Source organism: Scomber japonicus, chromosome 4, assembly GCF_027409825.1.
Source record: "Scomber japonicus isolate fScoJap1 chromosome 4, fScoJap1.pri, whole genome shotgun sequence".
Lineage (NCBI taxonomy): Eukaryota > Metazoa > Chordata > Actinopteri > Scombriformes > Scombridae > Scomber > Scomber japonicus.
In genome coordinates, this window is record NC_070581.1 from 27296441 (window position 1) to 27314404 (window position 17964).

Genomic DNA, 17964 nt, shown 5'->3' on the forward strand with positions numbered 1-17964 from the left:
TAAATGAGTATGTTGAGATGTTACAGCCAACCCTTAATCACACTTTTATCACCACTCTATCAGGATATTGTCTCGCAAAGTTACTTTGAAAACACAATGTCCTCAGGAAAAATGGCATAAAGTAGAGTATGTACTATTTCTGAAAAAAACATCAGTCGTTTACTTCAGCTTCACATGGATTACAGACATAATGCTGTGCATCAATAAGTATCAACTTCAACTACTATATCTGTAGTGGCAAGGTTTCTTCTTTCCTTTAGTCAGCATGCACTCCTATAGACAATTCCCAGAATGCACAGGGATCATGTAGACCTTCCTGTTGTTTTCTTACAAACCTTTTAAATTCTCTATGCATCTGTACAGAAAGAGTCTTAAAAGCAAGGCAGTATTCTGGTAATGTGCAGCATTGATTTCCTAGCCATCCCTGTTGTAATGTGAATGGCTTCAGTGCTGACAAGCCTTCCAGTAATTCAACACCACAAATAAAAGAATGCATAAACAATTAAGCCCTGTTATACAGTATTTCAGCTTTAATCAAATGCTGGGAGAATGTATCCATCTGGTAAAACTAAACAAATATGACTTCAGGACACAACTACAAACTATTTCTTATTTTAATTTAACACAAATGAGGGCTGACCTGCTTACATAGTAATAAGCACGCCCAGGCACAGGTAAACAATGTTTTGACTTTGAAGATGGTGCCTACAGTAAAACAGTGCTGAGGGCTGTCGAGTTCTCTTTCCATGTCCATTAGGGATGAAAAGTAAGTGCTGAGAACAGCAGTGTCAACTTAACCTTTATTATCCCAACCGATAAAGGTTATGTTGACTACATTATTAACAAAAAAACAAAACATGTTCATCCATGACTAATTCGTGTTGTTGTTTTCATGTTACTTACATACATATAATAAACCAAATCAAATCTGACAAATGCCATATTGTGTGTTTTAGTAATCCAGTTATGTGCAGTTTTGCCCTTTTTCTCTTCAATTTAGTTACCAGTAAAATTGACCTTGTTGCTGCCAACCTCTTGTGGAAGATGTAGACTACCATATAACAACATGTAGTCTAAGAAATACATTGTTTAAAGTATTCCTATGAGATCCCCGTCAGTACCATTACACATGGCAGTTAAACAGTGATTCAGCCTGTACAGGTTTGTTAGGTTTACGCACTAAAACTACTTGGTTAAAGTGGCTTTAATCAATAGTTTTTATAGTAACAATGTATCAAATGGCACTGTGTGTTAGAGATGTCACTCGTAGTGATGAACCTACAGAGAATTAGCACCAAGTCTGCTGCTCCTTTGGCTTTACGGCACTTTATAGCGAGTTTCAGCTCGTTATTTAGCTCTCCGGCTCATTGTGTCACTTTCAGCCACATCAGGCAGCTGTTTTCAGAGAAGTAGTCCTAAAAACCCACTGTCCACTACCTGCCCAGCACCTTAAGTCAAACAAACCTAGCAATTGTGAATATACCCTAACCCTAACCCTAACCTGCTAAAGTTTGTAGACCAAAAAACAGAGCTAAAAGAGAGTGAATATTGGATTTATATTAATCACGTGGACAGACACATGACTCCAAATAAATGATAATGTTTCTCTGTAACTGCTGGATGTGTAATTAAGCAACTATTTGCAAAAAGGTTTGGCATATCAATTTAAAAAGTGATATGTCGATGTTGTGTTCACAGCTTGTTTCCGCTGCCCCCAACTGGCCAAAATAATTACTTGGTTGAGGTTAGGAAAATATTGTGATTATGGTGGACTCATCCCTCCATTTACACGAACCTTCTCCTCATAAGAAATTTTGATGCTCCACTAACAAATTTGCACAAATTCTGCATTTGTTCCTGTCAAGATTCATAGTTCGCACAGCCACTAAATATCTGTGTCAAGTAAACAAATCATGGTTAGGTCAGGTGATTCACAAAATTATCAAAGCCTTTTGTGCTATCTTCCAGAAAACAGTTGCTGTTTCTACCTTTCCATTGTGTTCACTCATCCAAGCTGTAGGGACTGATGCTGTGAACTGAACTTTGGATTATGCAGCAGTGGTTTGCTTCTGTACCTGAAGTTCCTTTGTTTGTATTTAATGTATATTATTCCTGTCATGTACTTTCAGTGGGATGATTGCCCCTTACTTGAAAAGCATGTTCTGTAAATGTCATACAAATAAATGTTTCCATTATTGTAAGATTATCTGTGAGAGTGGAACTGTGTCTAACTGCTTCTGTTGCATTCAGCTGAGATTGCTTCTAAACTCTAACCCTTTACCCATCTGACATATAATTAACTCAAGTTGCTATAACCACTAACGCTGACCTAAGTTTGACCTCGCTCTGCACACATTTTTATTATATCTCCACAAACCATCAGGTTAAATTACTGAATAGACCTTCTACTCTATGTAGCTTTTCTTGTACATGTAAGCCTGTAATTTATTTTCAGAGTTTCAAAGTACATCATCCTTAACCTTACTTAAACCTAATTTCCTACATCTTAGCTGGATATTTTCTCTTCATTCCTCTTCAACACACATGACTTCCAAAAGCAGTTAACAAAGATGAATAACAGAAGACATAGCACTAACAGAGTTTAAAACAATCAGATAACAAAGCCATTTCTGTACCAATTACACAAAACGATAAAGGCCATGGAGACTTTTCAGAATATGGAAACCATTTATACACAAATAGAAACAGGAAGTGAGCAAGCCTTGTTGTAGTCGACATAAAAGAAGGTTTTAAATGTCCCTGCTAACACTGACACAGCAGTCAAATGATACATTGTATTATTGAATTATCATATTATACTTTTTGTGGTTACCCAGTGTTTCCTCTGGGTTGACTGCTTTGGCGGGTGGAAATGATGAGTCAGCAGCCAGACATTTCTCTGTGCTGTTTGGGACCGGCTGATTGACACTAAAATGAGCCATACTGTTATGCTAACTTCGGGGATAACTCCCTTCACTTTTCCAGTACTTGGGGGTAACAACACACAAGACTTTTCTTGGTCTTGAGAAGCTACAGCGTTTATTAACTGACACACTGTAGTCTGTACTGTACATTTACTGCCAGACTGACAACTTACTGCTAACGTTTTCCTCAACTCCATTGGCACTCAAAGTCACTTTTGTGTCGCTCGCTGTCTCCACTCACTCAACCACAGACGCTACACACAGACACATTATGCACTGCCCTATTATTCCTTACAGGAACAACACTACCCTTATAACACTACCTTTCACGTAGCTGCTATTTGAGGAGTGAGGAGGCGGGATTCTGGGATTTGATGCAAAGGTTGATGAATCAAAACAACTCAACAATAATGTAGGAGGTTATCATGTTTGCACAGAGTGAAAATCATTAGTAGTCAATTGATATTAATGATTGTGTGAAGTTTTACCAGCAGCGTTTATAATGAGGGTTTCCTGTGATTTATATACTGTTACGATGTTGGATATCTATGTTAAACATGGTCAGAGTTTCCAAACTTGAGGTCAACAGGGTTTAAACCTCTTCTGGTTTGCAAGATGGTCTTCTACCATAGACTGTATAAAAGAAATGGACGTAACATCCGTGACGTCACCCATAGGTTTGTGGACTGCTGCTTGGACGCCAATAGTTTCTAATCTGGTCAGCGCCATCTTGAAAATAAAAACACGGATTCTACTTATATGGGCATGAGGCGGAGCGGGGAGGTTGCGAGGGCTGGATCTCGAGGACATTGGGCAATCAACCTGTCAATCATGAAGTAGCCATGCCCTAATGCATACCCTGCTTTATCGTCAAATATAAAATCAGGGAGGCCAAAATTTCACAAATGAACATCATACTGCATTGAAGAAGGCTTTAAACTAGCCTACTATTTTGAAAATGTTTACTGAGGTTAGAAATCAAGTGAGAAGTTGGTGAATTCTCCATCGACTTGTATTGAGACAGAGGTCCTTTTGACACCAAAAGGGTCTCCCCCTGGTGGCCTTTTACTAGAATGCATTTCTAAGTTACTTCCGCTCATTTCAGAGGACCGGAACTCCCCGCCTGTCTTCTACCTTATTGCTGTCAGCTCTTTGCACAGACCCACAAACCATCCATTCTATAGCAGTTGTTCCCATAAGGTTGTTACCAAGGTTTTTCCATGTGATGTTTGCGTTGCCCGCTCACATATTTTGGATCAGATTCAGACTCGAACATTTATGGATATATTTTAGACTTTGAAATTTAGAGTTAAGTACAAGAAAAAGAAGTGAAATCGTACTACTGCTGCTGCTTCTGTCTCCAGAGATTCTGCATACTGAGCACTTGGATATTAACACATAGAACATTTTGTGTTGAAATTTACATGCAATAGTACAACCACTGAAAAACTACTGGTGTATGTTTTCTGTTGCTGGTTGTTAACTCTCTTCCCCCTCTCATTTATGCATAGTTTTAACTCTGTAGCCAGTGCACTTCAAGCAGGAGATCTCTTGCGTGGGCAATTCAGTGTTGACAAGATAAGGCGGGAAATCTCACAAAGCAGTTCCTGCACATCATCAGCTATGATAAAACGCACTGTTCTGCTGCTGATTGTCAACCCTCCTACGGATCTCAGCCTCTTACTTGATGGGAGTAATTTATATTCAGTAGCTTAATAATTGGAGACCAATGCATGAGCCTCTGCATGAGCAGGTTGTTGAACCCAAAAATAAGACGAGTTGCTCCAGAAACCACCACACAAATGCCTCAGAATAATACAAATAAAGTGATTTCTTCTCATACCAGAAACATTTCCCACAATACGCGATGAAATTAAATACACACCTGTGAAGTTGACATTGCGAATGTACTTAAGCAGCAGTGTGCCATTGATGGTTTCCATGTTGGAGCAGAGGCCGACTTTTCCAGGACAGAGATCTTTGTGCATGTTATGTAGAGCATGAGCCATGGCATAAATGGCATCAATCACAAACTGGACCTTCCCCTCCTGCTCGTAGGATGAATCTTTACCAATCCGCTCGTGATCTGAAAGAAAACATTCATACCTCATGTAAGAAGGAGAACTGAGTTTTCTACTATACATCATTACAATCATGACAGACAATCAGGGCAAGTGTGTTTGATGTGACATAGAATTCAGAATAAAAAAGCTGCTCAACAATCAATGAAAAATGTAAAAACTAAACTGATGTATGAAATCAAGCAAATCATAGCCTTTACAGTCCTGATTACTCAATTGTGAACCATATTTAATTTATTTATAGATTGGTGTTGAATTGTGCATGTGAACAACTAATTATGCCATTTCTTCTAGACATCAATCACAGAATCCTCTTTAATAAAATCCAAACCGGTCTCGAGTGCAGCCTCTCTCATTATGGTCTGCCGATCACTGATAGTCGCATTCAAGTTTATTTAACAAGGCTCTTCCAGTATCATATATCCTAATCTTAATTTGTCAATGCAACCGACAAACCTATGATTTATTATAGGGATAACTCAAACTTTGAATCAAAGCAAATACAAACATAAAGTGGAAATGTGCTCCGGATCATTCCTGAAGCTCTCTCTCAGTCTTGTTTATATGATCTGATGATGTTTATCCCCACAGAGTCACGTGCGGCCTTGCATCCATTAATCAAGAGCACCAAGTGTGATAGAGTGGCAGAGGGGGAGTGGAAGACAGAGGAAGAGAGACCTAATCATTCTTCAGTATTAATATAATTAGTTATGACAGGTGTATATTAATCATAGTTGGGGTTGTTCTAATGCTTTGAAAATGTGTTAATCGTCACACGAGGTTTCAATTAGCAGATAAATCCTTTGATCATCCAGTGCCCTGCCAGATAGCCCGAGCAGAAAGAGTGACAGCGGAACACTGTTACCGCTTTAAGTAATCTATATCAGCAGCGACAAACTGACAGGAATTGATCTGCCAGATTGGAAAGTTCCAGCCTTTTTAAAGATAGCTTGAGCGCAAATTCAGTTTACATACATCAGAGTCACTTTGCTGTATATGTTTTCATACTTTTGCTTGTTTGCAAGAGCAGGTTTTTTAAAAGCTAATAGAATAATTGAGGTGTAAACTGACTCGTTATTTTATATGATTTTCCTTGTGGCAATGTGCAAATGAAGCTTTCTGCATCTTCAAAAAAAAGCTCCAAATAACAAAATGGTGACAGAATAAGCAGAACGGGACAAACACTCACAGATAAGCAATGATAGCAATGTCACACTATGTTCTATTACAGATTGTTATGCTGATATAGCTGCAGTGAAGAGGGGCTGAGTAAATATAGACACTCCACATGTGCATCACTTTAACCCCCTTTTATGTACAAGCCATTTGAACACTCAAACTCTGTCCTTCTAGTGTGCCGCTCATTTCTCTCCATTTCAATGAACGCAGGAGGATCACGATCCGAAGTCACTTGTCTGCTGTGTTATTGCACTTAACGCAACAGAAATGTGTTTTGAGAGGCAAAATTTTAACGCCATGTGAATTACAAAGCATTGCAAACGAATCCCCCTGAGGAAATATGATATATTTTATAATCAGAGACGGGGGAAGACAAGTGATCGTTGAAGTATGAGATAGCATTTGATGCTTTTTCAGTCTTTGTGACATTTTTTTTTTAAGAGCGTATTCTTTTCAAAAATAAACATGACACTGTGAGGTTCATCAGTGTCAGCTCAGTAGATCTTCTGTCAGTCTGTTTCCTTGGGCTTTGAGGGATGATATTGCTTTGAAATAATTAAATCCACTGATTTTTTTGACCTCTACTCAGCTTGAAAGGGGAAAAAAGCTTGGTAATGGAGTCATTTGTATTACTGCACCTCATTTCATCTGTACTATCAAAGAAGGAAATTTTGAATAGATTATGTCAATAAGACATAATGTGGAAAAGTGGAAAAAGTGACCATAATCAATTTGGTGTGCTAATGGGTGAGTTCTGGTGAATTTGGTTGCCTCTGTGCATTTGCAGGCTGTTTCCTAATTACTGGAGAGTTGTAATTGCTCTGACATTTGGTCATAATGATTCATAAATATATAATTCAAATGATCTGCTTACTGTCAAGGGAGCAGTATTTGAGTTCTTTGCGCCATCGCTTTCAATTAACGTTAACTTCCACTACGGTACTCAACAAACTCTTGGCCTTTTCAACGCTGCATTCACTAATTCGTGGCAAAGACGAGCACAATACACAACAATCTAAACAGGGGCATCATGACCAGATAACAAAAAAAACCTCATGGAGCAATTGATAAAGTGGAGTCATATTTTTGTTCACAGGCCTCGTAAGATGTCTGTGGTATCCATTTCTTATCTCAACAGACACTTCAATTTAACAAGTGCAAGCTTTAAACAGATGAATAGTTTTTGTTTGTCTTGTTGTTATTATCTAGATATGCCTCCCCAGTATTTGCTCGCTCAGAGGAGGCAATTTAACATCAGTGACAAGGCGCTGAATGTTTAAGGAGCTTGAATATCGCCAGTTATTCTATAAATGTGTGCTGCAGGCAAAGTCAAGCTTGTATAGTAGATCTCTTTTTGTTGCTTTCACTGTCGCTCCTTTTTATGTGTTTGAACAACTTTCAGTCTCTGCCTCTCTTACAAATAACAGACATTTGTTCAGTAATGGCAGGAGGTCAGAAGGTTTTGTGACAGTTTGTATGTTTGGGTTTCTTCTAAAGGTACCTTGTGGATTTATTTTTGGAAAAAAAAAATGTAGTGCTATGGTAGTGCTATTGAGCAGTTCATTATGAGTGGGTCTGCATTTTGTTTGTCTAGCATTCACATCTAGCCAATATTTCTCATTATTATTATTATTATGTGGCAGTAATGTGCCAAGAAACACAGCAAGAAGAAAAAGAAGACCGCAAGCTAGTAAATGGGTGCAGGATTTTAAATTATAGGGAGAAAATTTGGTTTGCATATGTTTTATGAGGTAGGAAATGCATTCTTGTTAGACCTCAAGGATAAACACAATGGCTTCGAAGGACGCGGCCCACATAGGTTTATCATTCGTAGACCACGAAGGCCAGGGCTGAGGGTTGTCAGATGAAAGGGTCCGGTCTACTGAGAATTTATTTTTTCAGCTAATCTCTTGAGTAGAGAGAGGAGTCTGACCATTAACTATATATTTCATCTGTGAAACCAACATTTGTCCTTAGAAAATAATTATATATTATATATCAAAATGCTACAGAAACATTAGAGCCAGAAGTAAATCCCTAAAAAACTACAGTTCGTCGCAACATGCTTTTCCCAGGATGAATGTGGGCTTTGACCGCCGATTATCTCAGGAGTGGGGCTTCTATCAGCTAAGATGACAGGCCGGTCTTACCCGGTCAGGAGCTCTGCACATGTCCCGAAATATCCAAGCAGAACTAAGATTTAAAAATTCTCTAAATCTTGCCTAAAGTGACATAGTAACAATCCTACCACAAACATTACAGCAGTGTAGCCTGGTTCAAAATATTTGCCATTAATGCATATCTTATTCATTTTAGTTTTAGTTCCTGACATAACAAAGTGGGTGACAGAGATGTGAATAGAGGCATCATCATTCCTACACAAGTACTGTCTTTTTAGCAGGTTTTTACCAGACATCATCCTCTGAAAATCTGAAGAAATGCCAGAACATATTTATGTTCAGATAGTTTATTTCTTTCAAACTTGGCCACATAGACTGACAGATTGAGAAAAAGGACAGTAACAGGATGTTGAGATGTGCTGCTGGAAGGTCAGTCTCCTGTACCACACGAGCACTGGTGTGAATGAAGATGAAACTATGCTTTTTCATCAAGGCTAACCTTAAGATTGTGAAAGAACACGATGATCTAGAAAGCTCTAGGTCACATTGTATGCTCCTGCTCATAATAATCTTTTGAATGGAAGCAAATTGTTTCTTTCATACCTCTCTCTCAGTCCAGGTACTAGGCAACAAAAAGTTTATTGTATTATATGTATGTGCACACTGTGATTTCTCTCTTGGTGTTCTTGAAAATTACAGGCTCTCTGCCCAACTAATTTGCTTAGATGATAGAGCTGTCAGGATTGTTTGTTCTTGGTAAGGCTTAGTTCATTTTGACCCAGTGGGTCACTCTGATGAGAGTAATGATACAATCAGCCTACGGTTCAAAAATGATGCACAATACAGTTTACACAGTTCAGTATATTCACAATATTTTCAAGTTTAAATGGCAAAAAATCAATCCCACTACTCTGACATTCTTAGTATTCATAAATAAGAATGATAAATAAATGTGGAGCTGCAATGATGAGTCGATCAACAGAAAATCTTTCTGTAGTTTCAGCTTCTCCCTTATGAGGATTTGTAGCTTTTCTCTGTTTTAAATCATTGTAAATAAAATATATTTGGCTTTAGATTGTTGATCAGACAAAACAAGGCATCTGAAGATATCTTCCACTCTGGAAAAATATGATGTGATGAACATTTTGCACTATTTTCTGAATTTTTATACATCAAACAATAAATCAGCAGATATTTCCAATAATCCAATGTTTTTATTTGTACTACCATTTTTAACTTTCCTTCATATTGTGCTGCTTTTGATAACAAGTATGTTTTTTACTTCTCACTGAATTTAAATTACACTGATGTCACAATACACAATGTGTCAGAAAACAGATAATAATGTAATGCTAAGTGTCAGCCTCTGTGGTCCAAGCTGTGGGTGTTATCTACCTATGGTCACATGTTTGTTTTTGGCTTGAGAACTTCTAAAATAATAATTCAAATTACCCCTTGATGTTGCCTTAGCAAAGAGTTTGACAAACTTTAGTTGACAACCATTGCAAACCCCTCCTATTTTCTTATTTTAATTAAGAAGATTGGCCGTCATCACCCAAGGGATAAAAATAGACCGCCGTGCTTGACAGTGCTTGTCATGCCTGCTTGGAAAGACACAGTGGGTCAAATGAAGTGAACGCATTCCTGCAGCTACAAGCTATGGATAGCAAATTAGTTTTTCTTGCTATAACTGCTGTTAAACAAGAATTAATTATATATTTATATATAAAAAATGAATAGGTATGAGAAATTGAAGATAACAAATAGCTTTTAAATGGGATATATTTTCTGGAGTTCCCCCCCCCCACTGACCATACAGTGTAATTATTCTAAATCACTGCAGGTCTATCATAATTTTCTCCGGCGTGAAGAAAACATTTCTTTGTTGTTGTCTGGCTTATCTTTTATTTGAACCTGGACATTTGCATTGTATCACAGAAAATCAAGCAGGAATTAAAGAGGTGTCTTTGTTATACTGCACAGGGTGTCCTCCATCTTTTCAGTGAGCAGTGCAATGGCAGATAATTGAGCAGGCAGGCACTCAAACTGTGAACCTCTATGTGCGCTAAAGTGACGTCAGCAGAAAGTATCGCACCTGCAGAGGCTGTCGTCTTGGCCAACAGCCCAGTAAGACAAGAAACTTTAATTAGAGAACACTGCATGAACTGTTGGCAAATGGCTCTACTCTCCATTCCTCTTTTGAATATATTCATATATCTGTATATCTATATCATTTAAATTATATCATAGACAAGCATTGAATTGAAGCTTTTATGTAAGAGTATATTCAACAAGGGAGATTTGAAGATCCCAGTTTGTCCGTCAGTATGATCAATGTCAGCCCTGCTTATTACTGACCAATGCAACTGTGATGAGAAGGAGAAACTCATGCTAGGATATTGTGCAGTGTCATTCCATTATTACCAATTTGTCTCCCTTTTGACAAGTTCAGTGTTATATCATCCAATTCTTGTTTATTCATCTCTGCAAAACAGGATCATGGTTTATGCTTCAGGAGCGTGAAGTAGTGTGATGTACAGTAAGTGGCCCGAGCACATCAGCTAACTTACAAATGATTGGATTCTACACAGCAAACGTTTCACATTTGAACTTTTGCGAAGGTAAACGTCTCTTTGAATTTCATATGAATGTACTAACTAGTGTCTAATTATTTACTCTGTGTTTTAGGGCTGGGCAAAACGATTCTTTCTTAAACGATTAATCTACTGTAGCGATGATTTTCTCGATTCATTGATTCATCTAACGATTCATTTTTCGATTACCTAAACGATTATTTTTTTGATTATCTATTATTTTCCCATTATTTGATTACTATAGCAATTTACACATTGCTTTCTTGTAACATTTCAATATTTATTTAACATCTCTTTAATAAATCCCTTCAGAGTGTTGCTCCCAAATCTCTCCAGATAGATGAGACAAACTGATTTTGAACTGCCTGTGGAAGCATTTCCTTCATTTTACATGCTTAGCTACAGTCATTTGTAGTTCTAGCACTACTCAGCTTGACTTGGCTCGACTTGACTCGGTACATTACCAGGAACAACCTTTTCCATTACTATAGTGAAAAAGTACCAGGTACCAGGTACTATCCCTAATGGAAACGCAAAAAAAAGTAGTGCTAGAAATGTATAGTGGAAAAAGACCAATTGTGTTTTGGGCTCTGGGCACTTCCAAAATAATATGGTGACACTTAACCATGTACCTGAACGCCTCCTGTGTAATCACTCGCTGTTGATCTTCTAAACATGCGGCTAACACCACGTTTTCTGTCTAGACACAGGGTCAGAGTGTCCATTCTTGATTAAAAGCTCTGTTTTCGCTGTCTACTTTTATCTCTTTAGAGCTCTTTTCTTTGATTCGCGCTGTTGCTGCTACACGCTGCCAACATTTTTTGTTTTGGCCGACGCGTCGCCCACAGTCCTAATTACAAGAGTTGCATAGATAGCACAGATAATATATAAATATTTAGTTAAAAAATTAAAGTCTGTACATGCTAAGAAGTTCAAATTTAATGGTATTGTGGAATTAGTGAATTATAGCATAGCTTAGCAGCTGTAACTAGACATGTCAGGGCTGTCAAACCTTGCACATCGGACTGAAGGTGGTCTCTTTTATTTTTTGGCCTTTACAAAACCAATCCCACAGGAGCAATCGTTACCATCCCCAGCTAAATACAGTAGTAATTAAGTGTCACTTCCAAAGTCAAGAGTTAGCACATTATTAATTAAATTCAGTTGATTGTGCTGGTGTAAGTTTGTGTGGGTGCAAGTTTTGGGGAGCCCTCGGCTAGGGAGCCCTAGCTAATGATCGAACTTAATGATTTGACTTAAGATAATATTACATTTGGCAAACACATCTTCAAAGTCTTTTCTCTTGCAACTTTGAAAGTGAAAATGTGGTTTGAAAATACAAACCAGTGTATAATCTAAGAATCTGACTGGAGTTATAATATCTCTTATTATAACAGATATTTTATATTTCCTAATGCTGTACTTAAATGAATAACTAGCTCCACATTGAAATATAAGTAAATACTATAAATATGCTGCTTCTTAACTTTTAAAATTGTACCCAATGATTAAATGATCATCGACTGCCAATTATACCTGGGACTTACAATCATATACATATTCACAAGGCTTTTTAACAGGGTTGTGATTTTAGAATTAGTCCACTGGAAACATTATACAGTCAGCTGCAGACTGTTTTCAGCCAGTTATTTGAGCTATTGTTAGTTTAATTAGCCAATTAGCAACATCTGATAATATCCACCAGTTTGCTTTTCAGTTGGTGGCCAAAAATCAGATTTTGTCTGTGTCTGTTTGAAATCAAGGACACATTGTTTCAGGGTTACTGACAGTGGAAAGCTTAAAAATGCCTAATGGGAACAAAGCGAATGGTCAATTGGCAAAGTGATTTAGAACTGCAGCTATTGTTGGTCTATTGATTAGTTGATCTATATGTAAGTAATTGGAAACAATTATAATAATCAAATAATTATTAAAGTACATTTTCAAGCAAAACTGCTGTTTCTTGGTCAAGCCTCTAAAATATGATAATGTGTTGCTTGTGTTGGTCCTACATTACTGCATTAATATTTTGGGAATATGTTCATTGCACAAAATGATAATGATTAATTGTAAAAGTAATTGTGAGATTAATCAATTATAAAGATCATTTTCAGATGTTGTAAAGTTAAAAAGTATGGTTGTTTTTGCATTGATTTAGTATAGTTAACAATATGCTTAGCTTATGTTTTAACACATATTTGTGGAGTTAAAATAGACAGCAGTTTAATCTTGATAGTATTTGGCTCCACAGAGCTGCACAATGACCTGTGGGTCGGAGTGACAATGTAGATCTGAAGCTACAAAGTAATTCTTGGCCTCTAGGGCAGCAAATACAAGAACACAGGGAAAGAGAGCAGGATAGGATGTGAATTAAACATCTGCACTCTGTGTTGTTTTCCTCACACTGGAATCAGCTACGCTTTAATATCTCAGTCCTGGAAGATGACCTGTTACTACCCTGCTGTTGTCTTACATAAAGCAGTTGCCATTGACCTGTATTGTGCGATTAAAAGCTTTGATATCACACAAATGGAATAATTACATGCACATCTAATCATGTTAGTACTTAAAAAATATAATTTTCCAGTCCCTGGTTGTTGATTGCAGTCTTCCACAAATAGTATTTCCTTCTTACTGAGTGTGTATTATTATATATATTTTTTTTAATGACTTTGATAGGATTTTAAGGTTTAAAAATGTCCTTACTTTACTTGGTGTATTATGCACAGAGCATATTGTACAGTCTTGGAGTAACTGTCCAGTGACAGAAGTGGCTACAGGAGATGATTATGGTTACAAAAGGAACAATGGAGAGGATTGTGATAGTCCTTGCAAAAAGCAGGAGTAAAATGATTGAACCTCTTGCCTGTAAAAATTTACTGTGCCCTGGAGGGTACTCAGAGGAAGAAAAGGGGCCAATAGAAGCCACACTGACACCTGATAAATACAGAAATCATTTATGATTACGTGTTCTACTGAAACCCAGAAGTGTTGATTATTGGAAACATCTCTGTCTTGTGCCAAGGGACACAAAAGTTGTTAAGAGAGCTGACAATTAAATTCCACCTTAATGTTCCTGTTAATCTGTTGTAGCAAGTTGTGTCTCCAAAAGTATTCAGTGACATTTTGAGGTTGCAGTGAGTGTTATATATCAGCTGATTAGAAAAGCCAAAAGTGAAATTATAAAAGGTAATGGGGTGAGAGGGTGAGAGGGGATAAACAATTAAATATTGTGTTTCTTGTGCGCTCTCCTCAAATGAAAATTAACTGTCAAAAATCTAATAATTATAATAAAAGCTGTCAATTCTGAAGAAAAAAAATGACATGTTGTCTATAGAGCTACTATAGCATCTGCTCTGCACATCACACTGATCCTGACATCTTAATATGACAGTGCCACAATATCTCCAGGAGGCTTGAACAGCAATTTGTGATTTCTGGCTGCGCTGTCAGCCAAACTAAATTATTTGAGATGGGTTGCTGAAAATATCGGTTGACATGACGACTGCCAGTATTTATGTTATATTTTAAAGTTATAATTGGTAGTTTTTGAATCTACCAGCTAAGATGACATTCTGCCTTATTTACATCCTCATTATCACTCTTCACATGAAAAGGGTGTTTATCCTGCTAGCTGCAGCAGACACTAATAAAAATCACTTTAACAGTCTGACCATTCAGTCCACCATTTGTTGCCAGGTTACTGCAGTTGATAGGTTATAGGTTAAATGGAAACTTCTTTTGGTGATAAGCACTTTAAGGGATTTAAAATAATAATAACAAGCAACATTTTAATATAAGTAAACTGTAGTTGAAAGCTTTGAAATGGATTGTTTGAGATACTACTGTACTGATATCTTTTATACCAGAAATGTACTCTGCTGGGTAATAGTGCAGAATAAAGCAGCACACAAGCCATGTTTTTATCTATTAACCTATTTTTAAGTATTCTGAAGTATCACATTATAAAATCTTGATAGAAATGTCAAAGTTGACACGATGTAGTGAATGTTAAAGTCACATGGCTGATCAGCTGTTTATGCTCATACCGTCTCAATTTGTCAATAATTACAACTTGCCCAATTGAAACAAATTATTGAAAACCTGTCTCCAGCTTTCAAGACATTATAACTATTGGTTTAGTTTCCAAGTAGTAACTGCCACTTCTTCAACTCTCTTTACTGGTAAATTATTTAAACCTATACCGTCATTTTCTGATGAATCTCTGCATTGTGTAGCCTAATTTAATTGCTTCAAACCAGTTGATGGAAACACATTTTCCTTTTTCCTGACATTTCAAAAGTGAAATTAAAATTTACTTGTGAATCTAAGGGGAACACGGCTATAGTCGATACGGACTGGACATACAAACATTAGTAATTACCAAGACTCAACAGGTGAATGACAGATGCAATGAGAAGAGACAGTCTCTCTAGCTCCATATCTTTTATGCTCCCAACACACAGATGGATATATAAGGAATGAATTGTCTAGCCTACTTGAAATTCAATGTAGCACTACAGTGAGGTGAGAGACAGCGCTGGAGAGCCTACTGATTATAATGACGTGAAAGCTGGTTTCTAATGTGCTGATTGGATTTACTATTGATTATGTTTTCAGCGCATGCGGTCGGTGGCATAGTTTTGTGATTGCTTTTGTCGCCCACTGCAAATTAAACTAGCCAACACACGAGTAATGGGAACATTAATTTCTCTCGGACAAAATTGGAGATTCCCATTCACTTATCTACACCCATTACATTTAACCTAAATTAGAGGAGTGTGATTGTTTTTTCCCCTGATGACAAATAAATTTGCCTGTGCATACTAAGTGATAAATACTAAGTGCACATATAACACATTCACAGCAGAGCCAATCAATATACTTGTGTATTGACTGCATGCTTTCTATTGACTGAGTGCCTTCTTCTGCTACTATGTGCAGACTCACTTGTGCACTTCTTGATGCCAGATCCTTTCTTCACTGCGTGTCGACTGAGCTTGCATTGGAAGTTATTCTCCCAGAACTCTGCAAACCAGATATTCCTTCTGTTGTTCTCCAGTGTCCTGCTGATGAAGTAGCGATCAAAACCTAAAAGAAAAAAAGAAATAGTGAAAGATGCTGTTAAAATTAAATATCTAACTTTTATCTGTGTTTAAATAGGCTGTCTGTGTCAAAATATGGTAATTTTCAGTTTTAAAGCTATAATTGCTAAATGTTTTTTGGAGCATGTTCTTGGTGGATCGCTTTGTTGATGAGTCCTAATAAACATATGATTTACTCTAATCCCAGCCTAAGATTTACTAGAGCAGAAGCTCTGTAATCAAAAATATCAGCAGTCCAAATTATTTCGGTTTGCTCTACTAAACAACTAACACAGTTCAAATTAAATGACAGTGTCAGATCAGTATGAAAGCAAACATAAAGTATTATTGTTTTCACTGTGGTGATGAATATAAAGTGCTAAATGAAAAAAAGCAGAAGTATGTAACTATTTAATGGCATTGACACATGCAGGAGAATCTACTTTATTAATGTTATTTTCACATGGCTACATAATGCATCTTCTGTCACCTCCACACAACTTTTCACACTATTCACATCTTACCAACAGTGTTAAAAAACAATAGTCTTACATCTATAAATATAACATAAGGGACATATAGTTCATACTGTACTTATATTATTTAATATGATTTCATCAATATAAAAAGGTAAACAGACACGTAAATGACCATCTGATGACCACTTCAATGAAAAATCTTATACATACACTAATAATAAGCAGTGAAAAGGAAAAAGTATCAACATTCAATTTAATTCAAAATAAAAAAATGTCTCTATAAATAAACTGTAAGGTAAAGATGGTGAATACCTTTGATTGACTGTCGTTTGGGGAGGATGGTGACGGCGCCTTCTGCCATTTCCTCTTGGTTCAGTATTGGGGAAATTTTGGAGCCCCAGCTGTCTGAACCTACCCAGATGAAATGGCCAGTTTGATTGGCCTTCTTAGCTGCTTGAAGAAGTCGCCTTTGAGATACAGAAGGAGAGCAGTGTATAATTGTACCATATAATGTTCTATTGCCAGTGTTTTCATTTATTTTATAATATATTTAATGCACATCCAGTCATATGTCACTTATGAAAAAAGTTTCTTGGTCATAGAGGCAGTGCAGCTGTCATACTGCAGTCTGAATCTGACCAAAGTTGCACAGAGGCACTTAGGCAGTAGAAGTAAAAAGCCACCATAGACACCCTATCTATCCCCAGTGTAGCAGAGTTCCTCCTTGCTGTAGCAGAATGACTCCCTTGCCACATTTGTCCAGGCTTGTTGCCAATGGAAGTAAGTTTGGGTAGCCGTAAAAACTGCCAGCAACTTCTGCTGTAGCAGCAGAGTTACATCAAGAAAGCTGGAACAGAGCAACATAAAATTTAAACACAGCCACCTGTCATATGAAGCATTACCGGCACTCATATTGCCTCAAAGATGCTGGAGCAAAAGAAATTATATGAAGCATCATATTGTGTTGGAGACAACATCAGCTTTTTTACATGGCACATGCTGATTTAATATCTGGTGTAAGAGTTTGCAGTTGCATAGAAGGACAGTATAACCTTGTAAAATAATTATCACATTTTTCGTAAAATGTAGAGTGGTGGAAGCAGTGAGTCATCCAACTGACTTTATGTCTCTTTACTTTAGGTTTATGACCCCAAGGATTTATGTGTGATTGGTAATGATATTTTCCTGAGTCTGGTCTCCAGAAATGTAGTGAAATGAGCATATCTTCAAATGCAATTATGTGCTCCGTGTATGAAAAATGAGACAAATAGATTTTATCACCATCAAGACCTTACGAAACAGGGACATGACTAGACAGGCTGACAAGCCTGATATAAAAATAACACAGTGAGAAATAAAGGTGTTGTCGTCGGGGGTGTAAAGGGAATATACATCCTCATCTTCTGTCAACTTTGACAAGCCAGGTTCAGTTCCCAACTCATGTTCAGTTTTCTAATGTAAGTAATTAAAGCAATTAGAAAAATTGAATACCTCACAAAGTTA

General features: G+C 37.1%; 1 protein-coding gene across 1 annotated transcript in view; it reads right to left on the reverse strand.

Moving 5' to 3' along the window:
* Nucleotides 1–17964, reverse strand: part of LOC128356806 (metabotropic glutamate receptor 4-like) — a 126893-nt gene that overhangs the window by 14145 nt on the left and 94784 nt on the right. The window contains exons 4-6 of the mRNA XM_053316937.1: nt 16774–16928; nt 15849–15989; nt 4810–5010 (exon numbers count right to left, since the gene is read on the reverse strand). Of these exons, the coding sequence (XP_053172912.1) occupies nt 4810–5010; nt 15849–15989; nt 16774–16928 (497 nt within the window). The remainder of the gene's footprint in view (nt 1–4809; nt 5011–15848; nt 15990–16773; nt 16929–17964) is intronic.